The sequence below is a fragment of the Molossus molossus genome, unplaced genomic scaffold, assembly GCF_014108415.1.
Source record: "Molossus molossus isolate mMolMol1 unplaced genomic scaffold, mMolMol1.p scaffold_m16_p_6, whole genome shotgun sequence".
In the NCBI taxonomy this organism is placed as follows: domain Eukaryota; kingdom Metazoa; phylum Chordata; class Mammalia; order Chiroptera; family Molossidae; genus Molossus; species Molossus molossus.
This window is the reverse complement of record NW_023425399.1, coordinates 18,287,227-18,308,099: the sequence shown is the minus strand read 5'-3', so window position 1 is coordinate 18,308,099 and position 20,873 is coordinate 18,287,227. Positions and strand designations below refer to the sequence as shown.

The 20,873-nt window shown below is 49.5% G+C and overlaps 2 protein-coding genes across 4 annotated transcripts; one reads left to right on the top strand and one right to left on the bottom strand.

Moving 5' to 3' along the window:
* Window positions 1-9,068: 9,068 nt before the first annotated feature.
* On the bottom strand, window positions 9,069-19,290 carry LOC118618652 (BLCAP apoptosis inducing factor). Its single transcript, XM_036245045.1, has 2 exons — window positions 19,203-19,290; window positions 9,069-11,011 (listed from the first exon to the last, which is right to left on the bottom strand). The coding sequence occupies exon 2, from the start codon at window positions 10,834-10,836 to the stop codon at window positions 10,573-10,575; it is 264 nt and encodes an 87-aa protein (XP_036100938.1). The 5' UTR covers window positions 10,837-11,011; window positions 19,203-19,290; the 3' UTR covers window positions 9,069-10,572.
* On the top strand, window positions 12,771-15,203 carry NNAT (neuronatin). 3 transcript variants are annotated; one of them, XM_036245048.1, is made up of 3 exons: window positions 12,771-12,930; window positions 13,887-13,967; window positions 14,191-15,203. In XM_036245048.1, the coding sequence occupies exons 1-3, from the start codon at window positions 12,859-12,861 to the stop codon at window positions 14,278-14,280; spliced, it is 243 nt and encodes an 80-aa protein (XP_036100941.1). In that variant the 5' UTR covers window positions 12,771-12,858; the 3' UTR covers window positions 14,281-15,203. The 3 variants fall into 3 exon arrangements, with proteins under 3 accessions (XP_036100941.1, XP_036100940.1, XP_036100939.1); XM_036245047.1 differs by having other exon boundaries at window positions 13,887-13,962; window positions 14,191-14,488; XM_036245046.1 differs by lacking the exon at window positions 13,887-13,967 and having other exon boundaries at window positions 14,191-14,344.
* Window positions 19,291-20,873: the final 1,583 nt, after the last annotated feature.

The following is a 20,873-nucleotide window of genomic DNA, read 5'->3' as shown; positions in this document are numbered from 1 at the left end:
CTCATCATCCAGGTCCTGTCAGGGTGGCCTGAGGCCTGAGCTCAGCCAGTTAGACCAAGGCTCTCTCTTGACTTCTGTCCAAATATGGAATAGAATTATTTGATGTCTAGAGACACCACCAGGTAGTGGTGGTGAAGACCCTGAATGGAGCATTTAAGACCGTGCTCCAGTCCTCACTTACTTCATTGCCCATCATTCTCTCCCTCTGACCTGACTCTCTGGGCCTCAGCTTCCTAACCTGGGAAATGGGCTAATGGTAGCCCACGAGGTGTGAGAGGATGGGGTCGGGATGACCAGATGAGACAATGGTATTGACCCCACCATATGAACTATGAACTATAAAGAGCTATGTCCACACTGGAGTGCAGAGTGTATTTCCTGAGCTCCAGATAGCCTTATGTCCCAACAGCCTCAACCTTGTTCAACCTTTTCCCCTCCTTGTTCATTGATTCCTGGGGAATTGTCACAAAATTTCTGTGGTAAAAAAAGGTCTTAACCTCTATTTCAGACATTCAATTTCAAGCAAAAAGTAATTATTCTGCCTCTACCTAGCTCGCTGCCTGTTGCTAGGTGCCAATAGGTACAAAGAATGAATAGGACATGGCCCCAGATTCAGTCAGGATGAAACTACTGCTAATTAGAGCTGTAGTTAAGTACCCAGAGGGCAGAGAAAAAGCCTTCAGAAGAACATGGAGATCAGCTGACTTGGTAAAATGTACATAAGTCAATTTTGTCCATTTCCAACAACACAACTAATCCTTTCACCTCTACACTTAATCCCAGCACTCTAGGGCCCCTTTTATTACCTGTTCTTGCTCTTCAACTTGGGCTTACATAGCCCACCTCCCTCCAAATGTCAGCATGTAAGAAAAAGCACCTTCCCTGACCCTACTGTCTGCCCCCATTAAGTCCCCACTTTTCCCTTCTGCTTTCTTAGATCATCCCTCACTCAGGTGGGCTTCTGCCCCTTCCCTCAAAGTTGCTTTGGCAAAGACCCCCAAAGACCAAATCTAGGAAATGCCCTCATCATTGACACTGTGCATCTGGCCCACCAATGACCACTCTGACTTCTGGAAATGCTCTCTTCCCTGGGCTTCTCAGACTCCCACAGCCTGCCCTGTTGAGTCTCCTCCTCTTTCTGCATCCATCCCTGAAATGTCAGTCACAGCTCCGTGCCTGGCCCTATTCCACAAACTGCACCTTCTCCTTTAAGCTCACCCCTAGTTCTCCATCTATCCCCCTTGGGAGATGCCCACACTTCCTTTGTGATCTCCAAACTGGCATATATACTTTCCAACTTGACAACAGCTCTAGTCCAGGTCACCAATGAACATTTTCCCTCCTTATCACCCTTGTCCTTTGATCTTGCCTCTGATTCACGCAGACAGGAGGACTTTAGGTGACAGCCCTTTCACCCTCTCTTCTATCATGTCTATCCTTATTTCCTCTCAGCCAAGCTCAGAAATTCTCCCTGACCCAAATCATAACTCTAGCAATTTCTCCCCAGTATCCCAAACTTCCCAGGACAGGTGGCCATGCTGCCTGGTTTTCCTTCCTCTTTCATTCTCTTCTGCCCATCTTGTGCTCCAGCAAGGATCTAGCCAACCACCCCACACCCGCCCCTGATTGCTCCATCCAGTGGGCTGTTGGTCCTTATCTAACTGGCTTTTCTCTTTTGTCTGCCCATTGTTCTTTCCTGGAAATGCTCCATGTCAACACAGGCTCCTGGTGCTTTTTTCATCCCTGACTTCCTTTTTTGCCTCTGTGGGCTTTTCTTTCTCTCTATCCACCCCTTAAATGGAGGAAGAGGTTCTCTGTCCAGATCCTCTTTCTCTCCTCAGCTGCTACATTCTCTTAGGGCCACCTCACCAAAGCCTATGGCTATAATCACCGTAAGTCACAACCCAAATCTTTTTTTCAGATTTCCTGCTGGATCCAAACTCTACCTACCTCCACCTGGATGCCCACCTTTTACTCAACTTGTCCAAAATTGAGCCCAACAATCTTCCTCCAGCCACAACCCCCAAGCCTGTTCTTTTTCCTGGGTATTCTTCCATCTACCCAGTCACCCAAGATAGAAACCAAGAATGCATCCTTGGTCAGCAAGTTCTCCTAATTTTATCTTCTTGCCATCTTCTTGGCCTCCACCCTAATTCAGGTCTTGCCTTCTCTACCTGGACCAAGACAATCATTTCCTCATTGGCCTTTGGATCTCCAAATATCTTCAAGCAAACAGAATAATCACCCTAAAACAGAAATCTCACCATAGCACCTGCCTGCTCAGAATGCTTCAGTGGCTCCTTATTGTCAAAAGGAAAAAGACCAAACTCTTCAGTTAGACAGCCTTGGCACTGTGTGATCTGGTCCTGCCTTCTTCGTCCCTGCTTCTTATTTCATGCTTTGGCAAGCCTCTCACTCCTGTCTCTGCCCTGTACCTGAAAACTACTCATCCAGGCACCTCTTCCAGGAACACCGTGGAGGCTCCCATAACACTTCACACTTGCACCACCCAATCCAGTGGCTCCATGCTTTGCTCATGTCCCGAGCATATCTCTGGCCATCTTCTTACTACATATCATTTTAGTATCTGTCTGTTTCTTTTTCACCTCTTGGACTATATGCCCAAGAGCAGGCACCACATCTTATTTTTCACATTTTAATACCTAACACCATGCCTCACTAATAGTGCCCGTTCCACTGTATCCTCATCAACATTCAATATTCTTAAACATTTTCCCTAATGTGTTAGTAAAAATCTTTTATTTCTTTGTTTTTCAGTGTTGATCTTCAGTTATTAATAAAATTGAATTTTTCAGAAATATTTTCAGTCAATTCTATTTCCTCTCCTGTAGACTCTGTTCAGGTGAATTACATATTTACTGGTTGCATTTTTAGTGTTAAGGTTTTGCATGTGTCCTTTTATACATTATGGATCTGGAAATAGTTTACCCACTCTGCTCTTTGGTTCTGTTGGTGATATTGTTTGACACTGTAAATATTTAGTCTTGACATAGTCAAATTGGTTTGTCTTTGCTTTCTTGATGTCATTTTGTTGCTTTTTAGCTTAATGGGCACCCCCATTCAGACACTCATTAAATATCCAATTCCTGTTTGTTTGTTTTTTTAAATATGTTTTTTATTGATTTTTTTAGGGAGGGAGGAAGGAAGGGAGAGAGAGAGAAACATCGATGTGAGAGAGAAATATTGATTGGCTGCCTCCTGCTTGTCCCCAACCAGGGACCAAGCCCTCAACCTGGGCATGTGCCCTGACTGGGAATTGAATCAGGACCTCTCAGTCCATGGGACAACACTCAGTCCACTGAGGCACACCAGCCAGGCTCCTCCCTGGTTTTTAATGGATGTATAGCTCCTTACTGAACTTTTATTTATTTATTTGTTTTGTTACTCTTCACCCAAAGATATTTTTCTACTGATTTTTAGATAGAGTGGAAGGGAGGGAGAGAGAAACATTGATGTGAAAGAGACACATTGATTGGTTGCCTCCTGAACAACCCCAAAAGGAGCTGGGGATCAAATTTGCAACCCAGGTATGTGCCCTTGACCAAGAATCAAACCCGAGACTCCTCAGTCCGAGGGCTGACACTCTAATGGTCCAGGGGTTGGGAACATCTGGCCCACAGGCTGTATCAATACCAGCTAACATCACACACCTCACCAAATTAGCCTGACCAAATATAGCAGGCTAATTTTTAAGTTGATAATTGTGTATGGTCCTCAAATGATGTTATTAATATCCAAATGGCCCTTGGCAGTTAAAGGTTCCCCACCCCTAAGGTTGCTGAGCCAAAACCAGAGTTCCTTAGTGACATTTTAAAAGAGGTTTTGAATTTGGGTGTGTGTTCTGAGGTGAGGTTGGAAATAAATTATTTTTCTTTCAATAGTCAGGGCCCCGATTTTGGACAAGCCTTTCTCTCGTGGCTCTGACTCTGAGCTAAGCTCTTCCTGGCTGATGATGGCATCAGGACCACAGCCTTCTCAGAGGAAACGCCACCTGGGCAGGGACCTGGAAGGCTTTGGGAAGGTACGCTTTCAGGCACAGGGATACTGAAACACAGGGAGGCATTTAAGAGGTGGGAGCAGAAAGCCTTTCTGGAAGCCTTGTCAGGGACAGTGTGTGGAAAGATGATTCATCTACTCTGCCAATATTAATGTCTGAATGAATCTAGTTGGTACCGACCAGTCCTGGAGGGTTCTGATTCTGTAAGGAAACATTCTCAGGGACCATGAGAGGGAGAACCCAACCCCAGCCCTCACTTGCATCAACCTACCTGTACAGACTCTGCCAGGACATTTCATCAGCAGAAAAACCTCTCAGCCAATTTCATCTTCAAGGGTGCTGCAGCCATCACCATGATTTCTCCATGCTCCAAGATGTGGACTTGATCCAGATCCTGGGGTCATCACGCCCCCTGTCCAATTACTGCCCTAGGCACCAGGGCATCCGAGGGCAATGCTAGAGCTAGAGAGGAACTCAAGAATTATCTAGACCAACCACTTTATTTTACAAATGGGGAACTGAGATCCAGTGAGGGGAGGTGACTCACAACCACCTTTTGCCACAGGGAGGACACCAGGCTATTGAGCCTTTTACAAGGTTCTTCTTATATCTTTGTGAGATATTAGTGTCTGTGGTATGTGTGTGTAAAATATTAGTCTTGAGGCTGAAAAATACTGTCACTTCAGAGTTGCCAAGAGGAGACTTGGGAGGCTAACTCAATTTCATTACTTTTAGGAAAGGCTGGGCCATCTAATTCCTTAGGGAGTCTAGATATTGATTGATTGATTGGGCCATATATCCATTTACCCCCTGGCCAGACACCAGCAGGTACCCTGCCAGGCCTGGTGAGGCAGGTACTGTGCCTGGTCAAGGGACAAAGACCAAGCCCCACCCTCAAGGGTTGTGCAGGGTCTTGATGACCAAGCTAAGAAGTTAGGACCACAGGCAACAAGGAACCACTGAAGGGTTGTGTTTGTCTTCCTCCCTCAGAGACCCTTCCAAATCTGCCTTGACTCTAAGCTAAGATCCTTGACAGTTCTGCATCCAAGAGATTTACAGTTTATGCTTTAACACACAAAAATCCTTTGATTAAATACTTGCTTGTTTTAACGCACTTTCTTTCAAGCAATATCTCTAAGATTAAAATAACAAGGGTAAAGTTCACTGATGTTTCCACAGAAGATAGCTTTGGAAATGTTAAAGACTTCCTGGTCTAGCACTCTCCTTGGGGTATAGATGGGCAAACAGAGGCCTGGAGAAGAGCGAGCAGAGCAATGTCACGTGGAAAGTGGGTGAGGATCAGCCCAGGGCCTCAGCTCCCTACCTAACCTCCATCCCCTAGGGCTGCCACTGTCAGTGTGGGGGCAAGGAATTGGCAGAGGGTTTAGCTTTGGAAGAAGTGGTGAGATACCCAAGTGCAGACTTTCCACAAACTGCCAGACTGCCCAGCAAAAGAGGTGAGAAGCTAGAACCATTCAAAGGATTAGTCTTTGGAGAAGGGTCATATGCAGCCCACATCTGGCAGAGCTTCCTCATGAGGAGAAGGCTGGACAGGCCGCGGTTTCTAAGGGTTTCTAAGGGGGGGGAGAATCCATGGGAGGTCCTGAACAAGCTGGCGGCCACGCAGGGATGCAAAGTCAGGATCTTCACCTCTCAGGAAAGAGCTATCTATGCCTTGGTATTCTTCCTCCTTTTAGGATCTTGTCATTGTTGGGCTTGCAGAAAATAAGGAAATGTATGCTAACATATGGCCTCCCAAATGATTTCTCTCCCTAACTCCACTACAGCCTAAAGGACATGGCATTGCAATCACCTGCTTACAGGACTTGTCCTGCCCTCCCTCCTGCTGAGCTGAGTTCCTCAAGGAGGGCACGGTCTTATTTTGCATCAGGTTCTCAGAGCTTGGCACAGGGCCTGGCCAATGTTCCTCACATGAATGAATGAGCGGGAAAGCTGGATGATCAGATCGCATCCAGGCCTGAGATAAACAATGGTCAGTGGTGGGGGGCCACAGAAGAGAGGAAATAACATTGGGAAAACTTCACCTTGAGCCAGGCTATGGTGACTGTTATGATACCCATGTTACAAGTGAGGAAACTGAGGCTCGGGCGCACAGACACAAAGGTAAATGTATAGGGCTTGGGACTCCCAGAGGTCTCTCCTCTCAAGGTCTGTCAGCCCTAAACTGTTCCCCAAGTTTGCCCCGACCCACTGTTTGAGTCCTGTTAGCCCAAAGGGAGACCAAAGACTTGTCTGAAGTCTCTAGCTGCTGAGTAGCCAGCTTCTTCCCTGCACCTTGAGCCTGCTCAATAATCAAAGCTTTTCTTAAGATATGCCTGGGAGACGAAACTGCCCCTCCGCTGGCTTTCAGGAAGACCCTGGGAAGGAAGGTGACAGGCTGAGATCAGACAAGCCCCTCAGTCAGGGTCAGCTTCCATCACTTGCTGAGTTGAGCACATCTTATAGTTTCCCCCTCTTTTCAGAGCAGTGACCCTTTCACCCATTATGGAGGTTGGGGGGATGAGGGGTGAGCTCACACTGGATACCAGCAGACTGGGTTCTGACAACCCTCTCTGGCCTCTTTTCCTCCAGCTACTCATGGGAGCAGCGTTCCTTCTACCATCTTTTCCTGTCCTCCTCCCTCCCCAGCCTACCTTCCCCTGCCTTCCCCACCTCACCCACCCTCACTCCTGAGAGCCACTTCTCCCCAGGGCAATGGCCTTCTTGACAGCCCTGCTGCCATCGCTGTTCAAATGCTAGCCTCTTCCTTACTGAAAGAACCCACCTCGAATGCTGTTCTCATTCGGTCACCCCTGATTCCCATCAGACCCTTGTTTGTGATGGTTCCAGTCAGCTGGAAACTGAAGAGTTCTTGGAACTGAGTTTTGGAGTCTGCCACCACCACGTCACTGTTAGACACCCCCCCCCCCCCATATCTCCCAACACAATTCTCTAGTTTTAAATAGACTGATCTCTAAGCTAAAAAGCCTTTTTGGGTTCTGATTGTAGGGCACCAAGCACTGGAGGTCCTTCATTTTGTTTTCAGCCCAGTCTCTTTATCTGTAAGCACAAAGATGCTTGATCAAATGGTGAGAAATAACATCTCCTTTAAATTCAAACACTTATACTTGTCCTCAGGTGTCAGCCTGAACAAAAATCCTCCCTAGCCTACACCAGATTCCCTCTCAGACTCCTCTTACGGCACTAAACAGGGGCTGAGCAGTACTCTAGTAAGCAGATCTCTAGGGAGAGGGATGAAGTCCAGAAAGGCTTCCTGACAGAGGCATATCTGAGCCCACATGGTGCACTACAGCATAAAGCATATCCCGCAAGTGCACTGCCACCTTCCCAGAGCTTAGTCACCTTCATGAAATGTATCCAGGAGGGTCCTAATATCCTAGGAGAAAGGATTCCCTGTATATTAGGGCTGGGAAGATTGTGTTTGCCCAGAGGCCACATTTTACCTAAAAGGAAACTGAGGCCCAGAGCAGGACACAGACTAGTGGGGTCTTGCAGTTACCACGTCACACTGGGAGCCCAGAGACCAGCAGAATTGCAAAGCGTGCTCCTGCTCTTTTCCAGAAGTGTCTACTTTTCATTTTCCTGAAAGTGGTCAGGAAGAGGGGACAGGGTGCTGCTGGTGTTGCCTTGGTAAGGTGGAAAGTACCACTGGGCAGACGGATTGCTGATTTGGCAGTCACCTTGGGAGGGGCTGGGCTGCAGGCTCCCTGCTGGAAAGGGTCAGAAATCTTTCAGAGGGAGGCCTGTTTGTGACTCTTAAGCAGGCTTGACCTAGAGAGAAAGCTGGTTTCTGCGGGAGAGCAAAATAAGCAATAATCTTGGCTTCATTTATCATCCAGGTGCCTCCACAGGAGAGTGGGGCCACAAAAGCCTTTTTTGTTTGTTTTGTTTTTGGAATTTGCAATTGTCTGTTTTCTTAAGTCTTCCCACTAGGTTAGAATCATGTGGTCCCACAGAGTCAGGCCTAGGTCTTGCCCCTGAAATCCCCAGCTAGCATCATACAGGGGCTCAATGTTTGCTGAACAAACCATCTTTCCACATGTGTGACTCCTCAGCTTAAGACTTGGCCGAACCACGAAATATACCCAGAAACCCAGAAGAGAAGAATTCAGAGATAAAAGCATTGGAGAATCAGATAGGAAAACTACTCAGAAGACATAATCAATGAAAGTTTGGTTCCTTGAAAATACCTTTAAAATGGACCTTTAAAATTTTTGGCAAGTTTTGATCAAGAGAAAGCACTGATAACGCTAGGAATGAAAAAATGACAATAGGGAGCTTTAAAAAGGACAGAAGAAAATTACACAAAATTATAGCAAGAAATTTTAAATCTAGGTAAAACAGGTAAACTATGAAGTTACTAAAGACCTTTCACAACCATTCTCAATAAACCCTCACAACAGCTCTGTGCTTTGGACAGGTAGTGTTCCTGTTACATTTTCTGGAAGAGATTGAGAGGTGGACACCCAGCACATGGCTCTGACAAGCTATCCTGCTTTGTCTCAGAGGTCACAGCCACGGAAGCGCATGCACATCGACGACACTGAACTGTATTGCTGTTGCACTTCTAGGCATTGCCTTAAAACTTAACCCCCTGGTTGGATGGCCAGCCTTATTTATTTTTCCACTTCAGATGCCATAAGGGGTTTCACTTTATTTTTACTTCAAAAGCAGCACCATAAAAATCCTTGATGATTAGAGCTCCAGCTGTCTTAAGTTGTTTGTCAAGGGATCGGTTACTCAAATCTCCTATGGAGGGAAACAGTTTCAGGCGAGAAGCCATGGGAGCTGAGAAACACAAATGTCTCATCTCTGAAAACTTTCAGACTCCCTCTTGTTCACTGCCTGGCCTGCCCCCTGTCCCCCTCCCCCAAACCCACCATCTGCTCTCCAGAGAGCAGATCAAATTTTCGGGCTAAGGTACTCTGGCGCCAAGGACTCAGCCCCTCCATGTTACCCTCTGCCCCCCACCAACTTAGAAATCCAACACCATGACCCAAATGGACGGCAGCCACATAAAACCACAAAGTAAAGTTTATAAAGCTTTATTAAACATTTCAAACAGCTGTGCAACGAACACACCAGAAATAAAAGCTCCAGAATAGCAGTCCAAATATTCCACGAGTGTGACCTCGTGGTTCCATTTCCTAGATGGACTGCCTCCAGTTCTGTCTTCTGCCTGGCCCACCTCTCTCCCTGCTCCAGCAAGAGAAAGATGGATGGTTTAGACTGGAGGGACAACCATGCTGATCCCCAGTGGGCAGGGGCCAGGCGAGTCTCGTTTGCCAACACTTGCACGGAAGCGCAGAAACAGAAAAAAAGCAAGTGACAGTCACAAAGTCTTCATGTGTATTCTTCATAATGTACAGTCTATATGTGCAGGACTGAAGAACTCCTGGCATGAGGACGATGGCCACTGCTCCCCTCTGTCTCGTCTGAACCACCTCGGAGTCCAGTGTGCTGGTCACTCTGCAATCCCCATGCTAAATAAAAACTGTAGCGGCACCTACTAGAGCTAGCTACTGCTAAACCTCAAAGTCAGAATACGCTCAATAAAGCTTCTTTAAAAGGAATATTCACATGTATTTGTACACATACACACACACGTACGGCACACCAAAAAATATCCAAATACCTATCGAGGGGATCATGGCTGTTATGAAACGCACAAGTACTCTCCCATTCACTCGGCTGGGGACTGCTAGATCTACGTGAACACACTACATCTCAATCCTGCAGAGCATGCACAGGAGACACAATGAGGCCACCTCCCCCCTTCTCCTCGGGATGGCTGAGGAAGGCAGGAGGAAGGCAAAGGAGTGAGGCTGGGCATAAGCCCAGACACCCAGGTGAAAGAGCAACATGTATCCGTTACTTCTTTCTTAAAAATGAAGCGGGGAAAAAATACTGGAGATTTGTTAACAACAAACAGTCAAGACAAATTTCTGTCTAGCCTGCTGACCAGGGAAAGGATGATGAAAAAGCGAGGCTCTCGGGCATCAGCAATCTCTTTAAATTCGAGATAAGTGCAAAAATGAGCCCTGTCTTGGACAGATGCTCCCCAAAAAAGGAAAAGGGTAGAAGAGAACTAAAGGGAAACCAGGAGAAGGGCTGAGAATTTGGGAATATTCTGGGAAGGAAGGAGACCACTTGACAAGGCGGGGTGTCACCGAGGTGACAATGAGACTTGGCATTTTATCTGCTCAGGTCATGCTGGGGTAGTTGACCAGTATGGGTGCAGACTCCTCACAGGAATAAAGCGAGGGGGGCGGGGGGCATCCTGCCAGCTGGGACCAAGATGGGGACAGAACACACAGAACCACAAGACCACCCACGACTATAGGACTCTACAATAAAAGCACTGGTCAGTGCTATTATTCACATTATAAGGATAAAACATCACAGGCCAAAAAGGCGCCGTCAGGAATGTGGCACCCGCAGGATGCGGGATTTGAAACTCCAATGCTTTATGACCTATGTCAATGCCTCCCCTCCCGTCTTCTGCTTCCTTGGAAAGCTAAATGGGCAGGCTGTTAGGTGCCCACAACGCTGGGATCGTGTGCCGATTCTGGAAGCGGGGAATCGGAGCAGTGGTACAGGAAACAATTTCCCCAGCAGCTATAGCAGATGAGGAACAAGGCTGCCAGGAAAACCAAGGCACAAATTGTGCAAGGCTTCCGCTCCAGGAGGAAGCTGAGCAGGTAGAAGCCCATGAACATGGAGTGGCTGAACCACAGGGCGGGGTTGAGGGGCTTGGGAATGAGGAGGACGGGCAGCAGCCACTGGAGGCAATACATGATCTCTGCCAGGCAGGGCCTTCGCCAAGGCCGCTGAACACCGCTGCAGGAACCGACCTAATGGGAGCCAGCGGGCGCGGCGGCTGCCCTCTGCTTTCTTCAACCCTCACTCTCCAGGAGCTGAGCCGCTGTGCTCTCTGGCTGTCAGCCCGGGATCACCAAGGCAGCAGGGATCCTGAAGAGAAAAGTCAACACAACAGACAGACAAAAAACAGACAGACAGACAGACAAAAAAAAAAAAAACAGGAACAGAATGTATACTTATTTGGGAAAATGGATCATGGTTAACAACAGTAAATGTGAATGCCCTTTCCTCCCTGCCCACCCATGGAAGTCTACTCCTCTCCAAGTCACCATTTCTCCCCTGGGCTTCTTGGAGGCTTGGCCAGAGGGCTCTTCCAGCAGGTCCCGAACAGTGGACTGGCTTTGCCTGGGCCCTGCCCAGCAGAGATCATGTATCGCCTCCTGGGGCTGCGGCCCGTCCTCAAGGGGTCCAGACCTCACAATACCGCCCTGTGGTTGCCCCTGGACGTCCATGGGCTTGGTGCTATGTCCCCACAGGATTAGCACAGGGTTCTCTCACAGCAGGTGCTCAACAGAGAGTTAAAGCAGTTAGCGCGCACTGCCTGTGGAGATCGCAAGCTTCGGGAAGCTGCAGCGGTGGCAGCACCATCAAATATTTTGTTTTTAAGATGGCAGCCTGGGATGAGCTTGCCCTTTTCAAACAGCCTGGTTTTATTTTGCCAAAACCAGCCAACTTCTTCGAAAGTGATTATAGAAAAAAAAAAAATTACCATGCTACTTTGTCCAAACTGATCTTGCTTGGATCACTTATACTCTCCATCTGCTGCTGGCACTGTATAGAACCTGAACTCTGTGAGCTTTTAATCAAAATTAATTTTCTGTTCACATAAGGGCAAAAGCCAGTTGGCCTCTGTGCCAGGCTGCGTACTGGAGAGAGGTGCTCTCCAGCAGTGGGCCACTAGTGCGCTGGGGCCGCGCTCTCAGACAGCGTTTAGTCAAGTCTAATCACTGCGCCTGGAAACGGAGGCAGCCACAACCCTCTGGTGGCGGTAGCAAAATCCCGCTCCAGCTGCCCAGCACAACGGGTACAAAGAAACTCATTGGCTGAGGAAGACCTACCAGGCCCTGGGGGACGAACAGAAAACCGAGGTTGAAATGATCTGTCCAGCGGCAAACTATCCGAGAGCACACTCTGACCACTTCACTGGAGAGCTCATCCCATCCCTTCCCGCACATACAAAGGTACCAATCCCTCCCGCATCCTTCCCACAGGGTAGATACCCAGTGACTACCGCTTTCCCGCCTAGAGTTCGGTGCCGTGGTAGGTTTCCTACAATCTCCTCTGCTGTAGGTCTAGCAACGTAAGAAGCGGGACTCAAGGAATCAGGGAAAGGTTAACGCTCAGAGACTCCCGTGAAACAGGACGCTTGCTCACAACACATCAAATGTTAGAAAAAGAGTGCTAAGCAGGGGCCTGTGAAGCCAAGGCACCTGGAAGGGGCATTCTTTTTTGCTCCGCGGGGTAGATGATCCCTCTCTAAATTGGTTTCCAACCATGCCCAAGGTGGGTTCTGGCATGGCACCGGACACTGGGCTGGAAGAGATGAGGTCTGCACCAAGAGGTGCACACCCCCTACACTTGGCACTATGCGCTACTCAGAGTTGCAGTTCCCTTTCATTTTACACTAAAATTCAAAAGCGGGCACGGCGGAATCTTCTGGAAAGGGGCTAAGATGAAACTCAGGAGGCGGGGGTCGGTGTGGAAAGAGCAGATGGATTATTTTTTCCTCTCGTAGCGAATGAGGAGCGCCCCTGGCTACCCCCTCCTGCTGGACCCTCCCCAAACGCGCATGCGCATTTGGGTAGCAAGCGAATACTTAAACCGCGGCCACCTCGGCTGCGGCAGTGCGCCCAACAGCGGACTCCGAGCGACCAGCGGCCCTCGGCGAACCCGCAGCCTTCGGCAGCACTCGCTCTCAACCACCCACTCTCGAAACCATGGCGGCAGTGGCGGCAGCCTCGGCTGAACTGCTCATCATCGGCTGGTACATTTTCCGCGTGCTGCTGCAGGTAAGTGTGCCCGGGTTCCAGGTGGGAGAGGGGTCCCGATGCGTGTCCCCTGAACTGGCGAGCCCACGTCGCAATTGCCGTCTCCCATACCCATCCTATCCTGATTGCCGCGATCCCTGGTTGCCGCGATCCCTGCCGGCCCGAGTGCCGCGGCCCGCACCACGCGCCCCCACCCGTTCCCTGCGCCCTCCTCCTAGCGCAGACCCTTCTCAGTGCGCCCGCGCCCGGCCGGGAACAAAGAGTTGGGGCGCGGCGGGCGCCAGCCGCCGACGAACGCCGAGGCTCTTAGCGACCAACGTGGTAAGAAAAACCCGCTACACCCAGACTGGACCCCAGGAGGGAGGCGGGGCACGTCTGTTTTGCGAAAAGAGACTTTACAACTCACATAGCAAAAATTTTCCGCCTTAAAAAATTGCGCATTGCGGGGAAATTTTCTCTTAAAAAATATAGCGCTTGCGGGGCTGGGACGAAAAATAAGTTAGAAAAAGGCACTTCTCAAAAACAAACAACTACAAAGCACTTCACAAAAACCAACCCACAATGAATTAAAAAAAAGTAATTCAAGGGTAAAAAATGAATTTTAAAAAATGCGCATTGCAGGAAAAATAGACAAAAGCACTTGGCAGAAAAATTGCATTAGGTAAAAAGCGCACTGCAGAAAAAGATCAGACAAAGGAGCTAACAAAAAAATGAATTGGATAATAGCGCTTTGAGGAAAACAACTGGGGTAAAGGCTCTTTGCAGGAAAATGGTAGAGAAAAAAGCGCTTCCCAAAAGCCAAATTCGCTTTATTAAAAAAAAAGATCAAATATATAGGGGCAAAGCGCTTTATGTAAAAAGAAAAGAATCAAAAGAAAGCGCTTTACACAAAATCATTTACCCTAAAAGCACTCTTTGCAGGAATAATTCCCTGCTAAAGGAATCCTTTGCCAAAGGACTCGCATATTTCCTTCAAGGTGTTCCTGGAATGCTGCATTTACTGGGTAGGATTCCCTTTTCGAAATTCTCCAGGGACCCAGCCCATTGCAAGAAGTGAGGTACACATAAGTTTAAGGTCCAATCAGCTTGTCGCCATGCAGTCTTCAGCACAGCTGGAAAAGCTCCAGCTGCCCTGACTGGTGGACAAGCTGCGCCCCTGCCCGCCTCTCCTAGTAGGATAGGAGGGCGGGGCAGGGGGTGGGGTGGGGGCGGGCACAGAAGCACCGCAGAAAGGCTGCGGGTGCCCGCCTCTAAGGGCAGGTCCTGGATCTCTCACTACAGGTGTTCAGGTACTCCCTGCAGAAGCTGGCATACACCGTGTCGAGGACCGGGCGGCAGGTGCTGGGAGAGCGCCGGCGGGCCCCCAACTGAGGCCCCAGCCCCCAGCCCTGGGCGGCCATGTCACCAGGTGCTCCTGTGCATCTCGCCCAGCATGGGAGCCAGTGCCGCGCAGGAATAGGGGGTCCCCTGTGCTCTCTCGCCAGAGGAGCATTTGCCAAGGTCAGTGAGGGGCTGGCAGGCCTCCGGAGAAGCAGCACAGCAATGACAATACCAGATCCCTTTCCAACCCCTTTGCACCCGTCCCACTGTGGGGCGGGGTAGAGGGAGGAGGGGGGATGGAGGGAGCAGACCTCTGAGATTTGGGCATAGGCATTCTGATCTGGACCAAGTCAGGACAGCGACATCCCAGCCACACAGCCAGGGCCATACCAGCAGGCCCCATCACAGAGATCCAGACCACCACACCAGCCAGCAGAATGGACATTCCAACATCACCAGCCGAAGCCCTGAATCTCTGAGCAGCAGACAAGGAGTCAACTTCGTGCCTGTGTGGCGGGACTGGAGGGCGTGGGTGAGGGAGAAGGGTTAAGAAACAGAGTGGGGCCCTCTCACTGTCCCTTGCCTACAGCACGTGCATTCCAGCCTTGCTGCCTTTGCTCCCTCAATTTCCCCTTCCCCCTCGCTGCCTCCCAAGCCAACCCTACCCCCAAAAATGTGTCACTCAATTCGGACCTATTCAACCAGTAAAAGAATCCCAACTTTACTAAAACACCTTCTCCGAGCCCCCAGCCCCTCACTGATCTTTTCCCTGGTCTCACGCAATTGTGGTCAATATTGTGGTAATCGCTAATTGTAATGATTGTATAAGTGTGCATTAGTTGTGTTTCCCCAGCTAGATTGTAAGCTCCTGGAGGACAGGGACCACCTCTACAAAAAATAAAAAAAAAACCAGTACCTCCCACGTCTCGCACAGCGTCCCAGGACCCTGCGGGGCGGTGGAGGCGCACCAAAAAGTTGTCTCTTGTGACTTTTTTGTGTGACTTAGACTAGGTTGATTTGCCCATTGTGTGGAATGGGCATGATATTTGGAAGAGGGAGGGTTGGAGGGGGAGGCATCAAAATGGGAATAAATTAGGACCCTCACACAGTTTCATCTCAACACGGTCCTGAGATAAAGGGTCGATATCCCCCTTCCCAAAGAGAAAGGCTTGTAGTCTCAGAATAAGGGACCACTACCCTCTCCCAGAGGTGTGGGTGCCTTCGCTTGTCAAGGGATAAGGGGCCTTGGATGGTAATCACTGGGAAAGATGGGAGGAGGGGAATGGTAGAAGTGGTCCTCAAAATGGGGTACTAGGATCAAGGGGGGTGGGTTATCAGGACTTCAGAACACAAAGCCCTATCTCTATCCAGGTTCCCCAAGGAAATGAGTCCTGGGCAGGGTGGGCACTGGCTTGGGCAATGAATATGGGATAAGTGGTGTGCTGTGGCACCTTCCTTGCCCAGCTCATCCCTCTAGGTCCTATAACCTCTACCAGGACCACAACAAGGGCATCCTGCTGGTCTTGCTACTCTCCAGGGTATCCTCCCCCACCCCCAGGAACCTCTCTCCAGCACTGGGTTCTCTGCTTCTAGCATTAGTCTCCACATTCTTAGGGGTGCTTACCAGGTCCCTGGCCATGGGCTCTCCCCTACCATGATCTCAGGGTGGGTGGGTGGGTTGGCTGCACAGCTCCAGACTTCTCTCCTCTCTCCCACTCCTCAGTGAATTTAGGGCTCCTTTTACAGGGGTCAGCTGACTGCCTCTCCAATTGGCCCTGCTGTCTATTCAGTCTGTGGCTTTATTTGTCACCACACCTGTTCCTGGGTCAACACGGAGGGAGGGAGTTGGAGGGGCATAAATCTCTTTCTGCCACTTCCTCAAATCCCTTAGTCACAGTTGTCACAAACACTAGAGTACAAAGTACCTCACCCCTAATGTAGAGGACGGAGCCTAATGTTTCCTTCCTCTAAGCAAGCCCCTTGTGTTTCTCAGCCCAACCACCAGCACCTCTAGGGGCACCTATAACTCTAGTTCAGCATCAGAGAATTATGGGGGTGCAGACCTCAGTTCTGATACTGGCTTTGCCATCAGTCAGCCTGGGAATCCTGACCAGGTCACTTATTAATCCCCACCTTTAGTTCACCTCTGTAAAAAGGGATACTAAGATCCCAGTGCACCCTAACATACTAGAAACATTCTGCTATCAAAATGGCAATCGGGAGTCATAGGACTGGAATGGGGATGTGCAATCTGAGACTCCATCTTCCGTAGGCTGGGTGGCTCCAGCTTCTATCATAGCCTGAAGGTAAGGCAGATCTCCCTTTGCCTCATCAACAGGCAATGCCCACACCTCCTTTCTGAAGCCCATCTCTTGGCAAGCCTCGAGACTGGAGTTTCTGTAGTTTTTCCACACTAAACCCCCAGAACCATGAACATACTTCAACATGTGCTCTCAATGAAGGCTGCCCCTCCCCTCAGGGCCTTTGAGGGAGTGCCCACTGCTGAAGATGCTCTAACCTCAGCAGGTAGATGGGTTCAGGGAGACAGGCTGCAGCAGCAGGGACGGGTCTGGCTGCTCTGGACACAGTGGGCCTCCCTTAGCCTCCTATGCCATCTTTTAAAAGGCAGGAGGCTGCTGGTAGCCCCAGAGCTTTCCAGATGATCTTGGCTCCTCCATCCATACATCAGCAGGGCTCAGAGCATGATGAGATGACAGACTTCCAGGCAAAGGCTGTCATGGTGGCCTACATGTGTAGTGGGTGGACTTGAGTGTGCAATGTCCACTCCCTTGTTTTGTCCCTCATTCCCAAACCATCATGCTTTGGCAACTAACACAACCCAACAGAGAAGACAGAAGAAATGTGTTCACTTTCCATTTCAGTGCCAGACCTAGAAGTCTGGTCCAAACACAGCTTGTTTATCATTTCTTTCCAGCAGTGATACCATTAAAAGATTTTATTCTGATAGAGAGCAATAGGAGGAGTTGAAAATGACTAGAGTTTTATTGCAAAGCTCTTAGTCCACAGGGTTAAATGTCCAAAGGCTTCCCATTTTCCTAAACTGTCTCTACCACCCCTATAAGATTTTGCCCCTACGAGGCCAAGGATAGAGCAGATGAGTTGTGAGAGGACTGGGATGGCTTTGTGGAATGCAGTAACAGGAGAGACTGCCCCAAGAAGGATGTTAGTTTCTTAGCCCAACCAATTGAAGTTAAGCCCCAGGGAAGTTCAGGTACCATGACTTTCAGGGGCGCTATGTGACTCTTAACTCTATTTGTGGAGTATTTAGATTGTGATTGAAGGACGGGGCAGGGAGGACAAGTTTCTTGAGTTTCAGCTGTGGGACAACAGTTTATTACATGTGGTTTGAATGAGGGAGAAGGTTTGCTGGGAGCCATTTGCTAGACATCTATTTTCAAACTTATGTCTGCTCAGGAGCCAGCACCCTAACGTGAGAGTCCGAGTTTGCAGTTAGTTTAAATGTGCACGAGTATATGCATGTGCAGACGTACAGCGTTCATCTAATAACAGTCTCTTTTCCCCTGGTGACCTCTCACTTCCTCTATATGCCCCAGAGACATCGCCATCCTCTCTGGGAAAGATCCTGTTCACCTCCCCTGGTCCCCTTCTCCCCCTCATAGGGCCCATACCCCCAGCAGGATACAGATTCCTGAGCATTCCCAGGACAGTAAGTCAGAGGCAGGCAACACATGGTCCTTGGTATATCACATAGTGACAGGTTTGAATGGAATGCGTATGTTTCAAATATAAGAGAACAACAACAAAAAGATGGCCAAACCCAGACTTCCACATTCCTCTTTGAAACAACGTATTACACATAAAAGGTTAAACTGTTTCTGGCAGCAATTCTAACAAGACCAATTTCAGATATGGAATTGATCTGGTCACTGGAAACCGGCCAGGGCCCTGAATCTTTTAACAGATATGCTTGACACTAATTAGTCTCTTATTTAAAACAAATAAACAAGAGCCAACACTTGGCATTAGCATTTAAGCTGGTACTTTTTTTTTTTTTGGTCCTGGCTTTGGTGTTGCCGTCCAGAAGGCTGAGGGGATGGTTGGACCATGTCAGGCAGGGCAAACAGAAGCTGTCCCCAACACACCAGTTCCCTGAAAGGGATAAAACACGATCCAAACCTATAAACAAGAAAGACCATTTCTTTCCTAGGACAGACCCCAGTCTGTCCCAACATTTAGCGTTGATAGGGGACACGGAAGCCTGGAAGGAAATTCAAGAAGGTTGGAAGAGGTAAGGAAAAAGCAACCGCCCCCATCCCCCATTCTTCTCTCCAGGCTCTAAGTGTGCCAGGCATTCCGTTCCTTCAGCTGCCCTTGAGGGCCACTCCCCATATATACTGGAGGAGGAACGGGTGTCCAGACTTGATGTAAAGTTATAGGGAATAAGAAGCACCTGAGACTCAAAGCAAGAGAGTCAACCTATTACCCCTGACACCAACTCGGGGGCCCGGGGCAGGAGACCCTGTTCTCCTCTCCCCTACGCCCCTTCTGGTGTAAAAACAAACAAACAAACAAACAAAAACAAAAACAAACAACCGCAACTGAAGTGGCGGGGACAGAGTGACAGGCTTCTCCGAAACGGGATCCTCTGCCGCCGGCCCCAGGGCTGAAGAGGGGATGGTCGCGCCCCCTGCCCCGCGATCCCCGCGCTCTCCCCGCTCGGCCTGCCCATCCCGGGAGCCGACAGGCGAGCGCTGACCTTGGAGGCCAGGACGAGCACCCAGAAATCCCGTGACCCGTTCTCGAGCCGGGAAGAGGACCCTCAAGGCCCAGGCTGGGGCCAAACAGGGCAATCACGTGACACCCAGGGTGCGCGGAAGGAAAACCCCAGAGAGGGACGGGGAGACGCCTAAGGTGACCCCAAAGGGGCAACATGGCGGCGCGGACGCATTGAGGGCCTCGCACCCCGCCCCCAGAGGCCGCCACCACGGTACCTGCGAGCCCTGCCATGGCGCCGCCGCCACAGTCGCCTTCGCTGTCGCAGCCTGCCTCCGCCTCAGCTCGCCACGGACGCCGCAGGAAGCAGGGGAGACGCCCCCTTCCTCTTCTAGTCCAGAGGCCGAGGACCCCTTCTGGGATTCGGCTGTCTACAGCAGACGCCTGACACGAAACCCAGATTGGGGGGCCTCTCTTGCCCGATATTACCCCAGGATCCGCCCCAAATGACCCTTTGAAGACTTTCTACTGATGTTTGCGGAACGCTGGGGGCTCTAAAGTCTGCAAGCCCGAGGAATTTTTAATCAGGCGCATCCTGGGGAGTCCCAAATCCCGGGCCCACGGTTCCCTCATGCATATGCAGCAGATTGATTGTGATCTTATACTCATTGAGAGCCGAGGGGGCGTAACTTGGTCTCCGTAGGTGAGCTCGGGTTCCCTCCCGTCCACGTGGATGACCCGTGTACCCGGGAAAACAATTCCCCGGGCTCAAAGTCCGCCCCCTTCCTGGCCCTTTCGCCAATGGGCCAAGGCTCAGGAGCGGAAAAATCCGGGCTCAGGATTTAGGACTGGACTTGGGGTCAGGACCTGACTCCTCCCCTTGCCCTGTATCTCGGGCAGGCCACTTGCTTACCCAGACTCTCAGCTTCCCTATGTCCGATGAAATACCCACTTCACAGGGTTGTTATGGGGGGATTGAATGAGTCAGTGCATTCAATTATTAGCTAATTAAGCACATTTCTCGAGGGCTTACTATGTGTTAAGTGCAGTGCTAAAGGCACGAAGGTAGAATGGAGAGTGACACAGGCACTGTTCTAACCTCAGGGCGCTGCCAGTCTAGTGGGAGAGACTTGGGGGAGAGGAGAGGAAGGTCAGTCGTCAAATACTCACTATATATTAATGATTTTATTTTATTTTATTTTATTTTGTTTTATTTTATTTTATTTTATTTTATTTTATTTTATTTTATTTTTATCCTTACCCAAGGATATTTTTCCATTTTTTGTACAGATAGAGTGGGAGGGAGAGAGAGGAAGGGAGAGAGAGAGAAACATCGATGTGAAGGGACACATCGAGTGGCTGCCACCCGCACGACCAACCAGGACCGGGGACAAACTGCAACCGAAATACGTGCCCTTAGCGGGAACCGAACCCGGGTATCTCCGGACCGCAGGCCGACGCTCTAACCGCTGAGCCAAACTGGCCAGGGCTATATTAATGATTTTAATAGAATTAATGTATGATTATGCAGCATGGGAAGTGCTGTGGGGGAAAGTATGAAGAGTTATGAGAAGTTAATGAAGTCCTAATGTAGGGTGTCGAGAAGCTGGGATTTAGGCCGAGAGACCAAGAACAATTGAGTAATATAGGGCAAGAGTGAGAGGGAAGTGTTTAGGCAGAAAGAACCACTTGTCCTAGATGTGCAGGTGGGAAGGAGTAGAGTGAGGTTAGAGGTGAGCAAGGAGCAGTGCAGGTAGAGCTCCCTAATGAATTTGCATTTTATCTTGAGAGTAACGAGAAATCATTTTCTTCAGAGGAATGATATCAAATTTGGGTTTCTGAAAGGCCACCCTGGCCGCATGGCTTGGAAGGCACTTGGGAGTGGGTATATGGAGCCCAGTCAGAAGGCTGTTGCAGCTATCCAGGTGCAAAGTGACTGAGACGGGGGT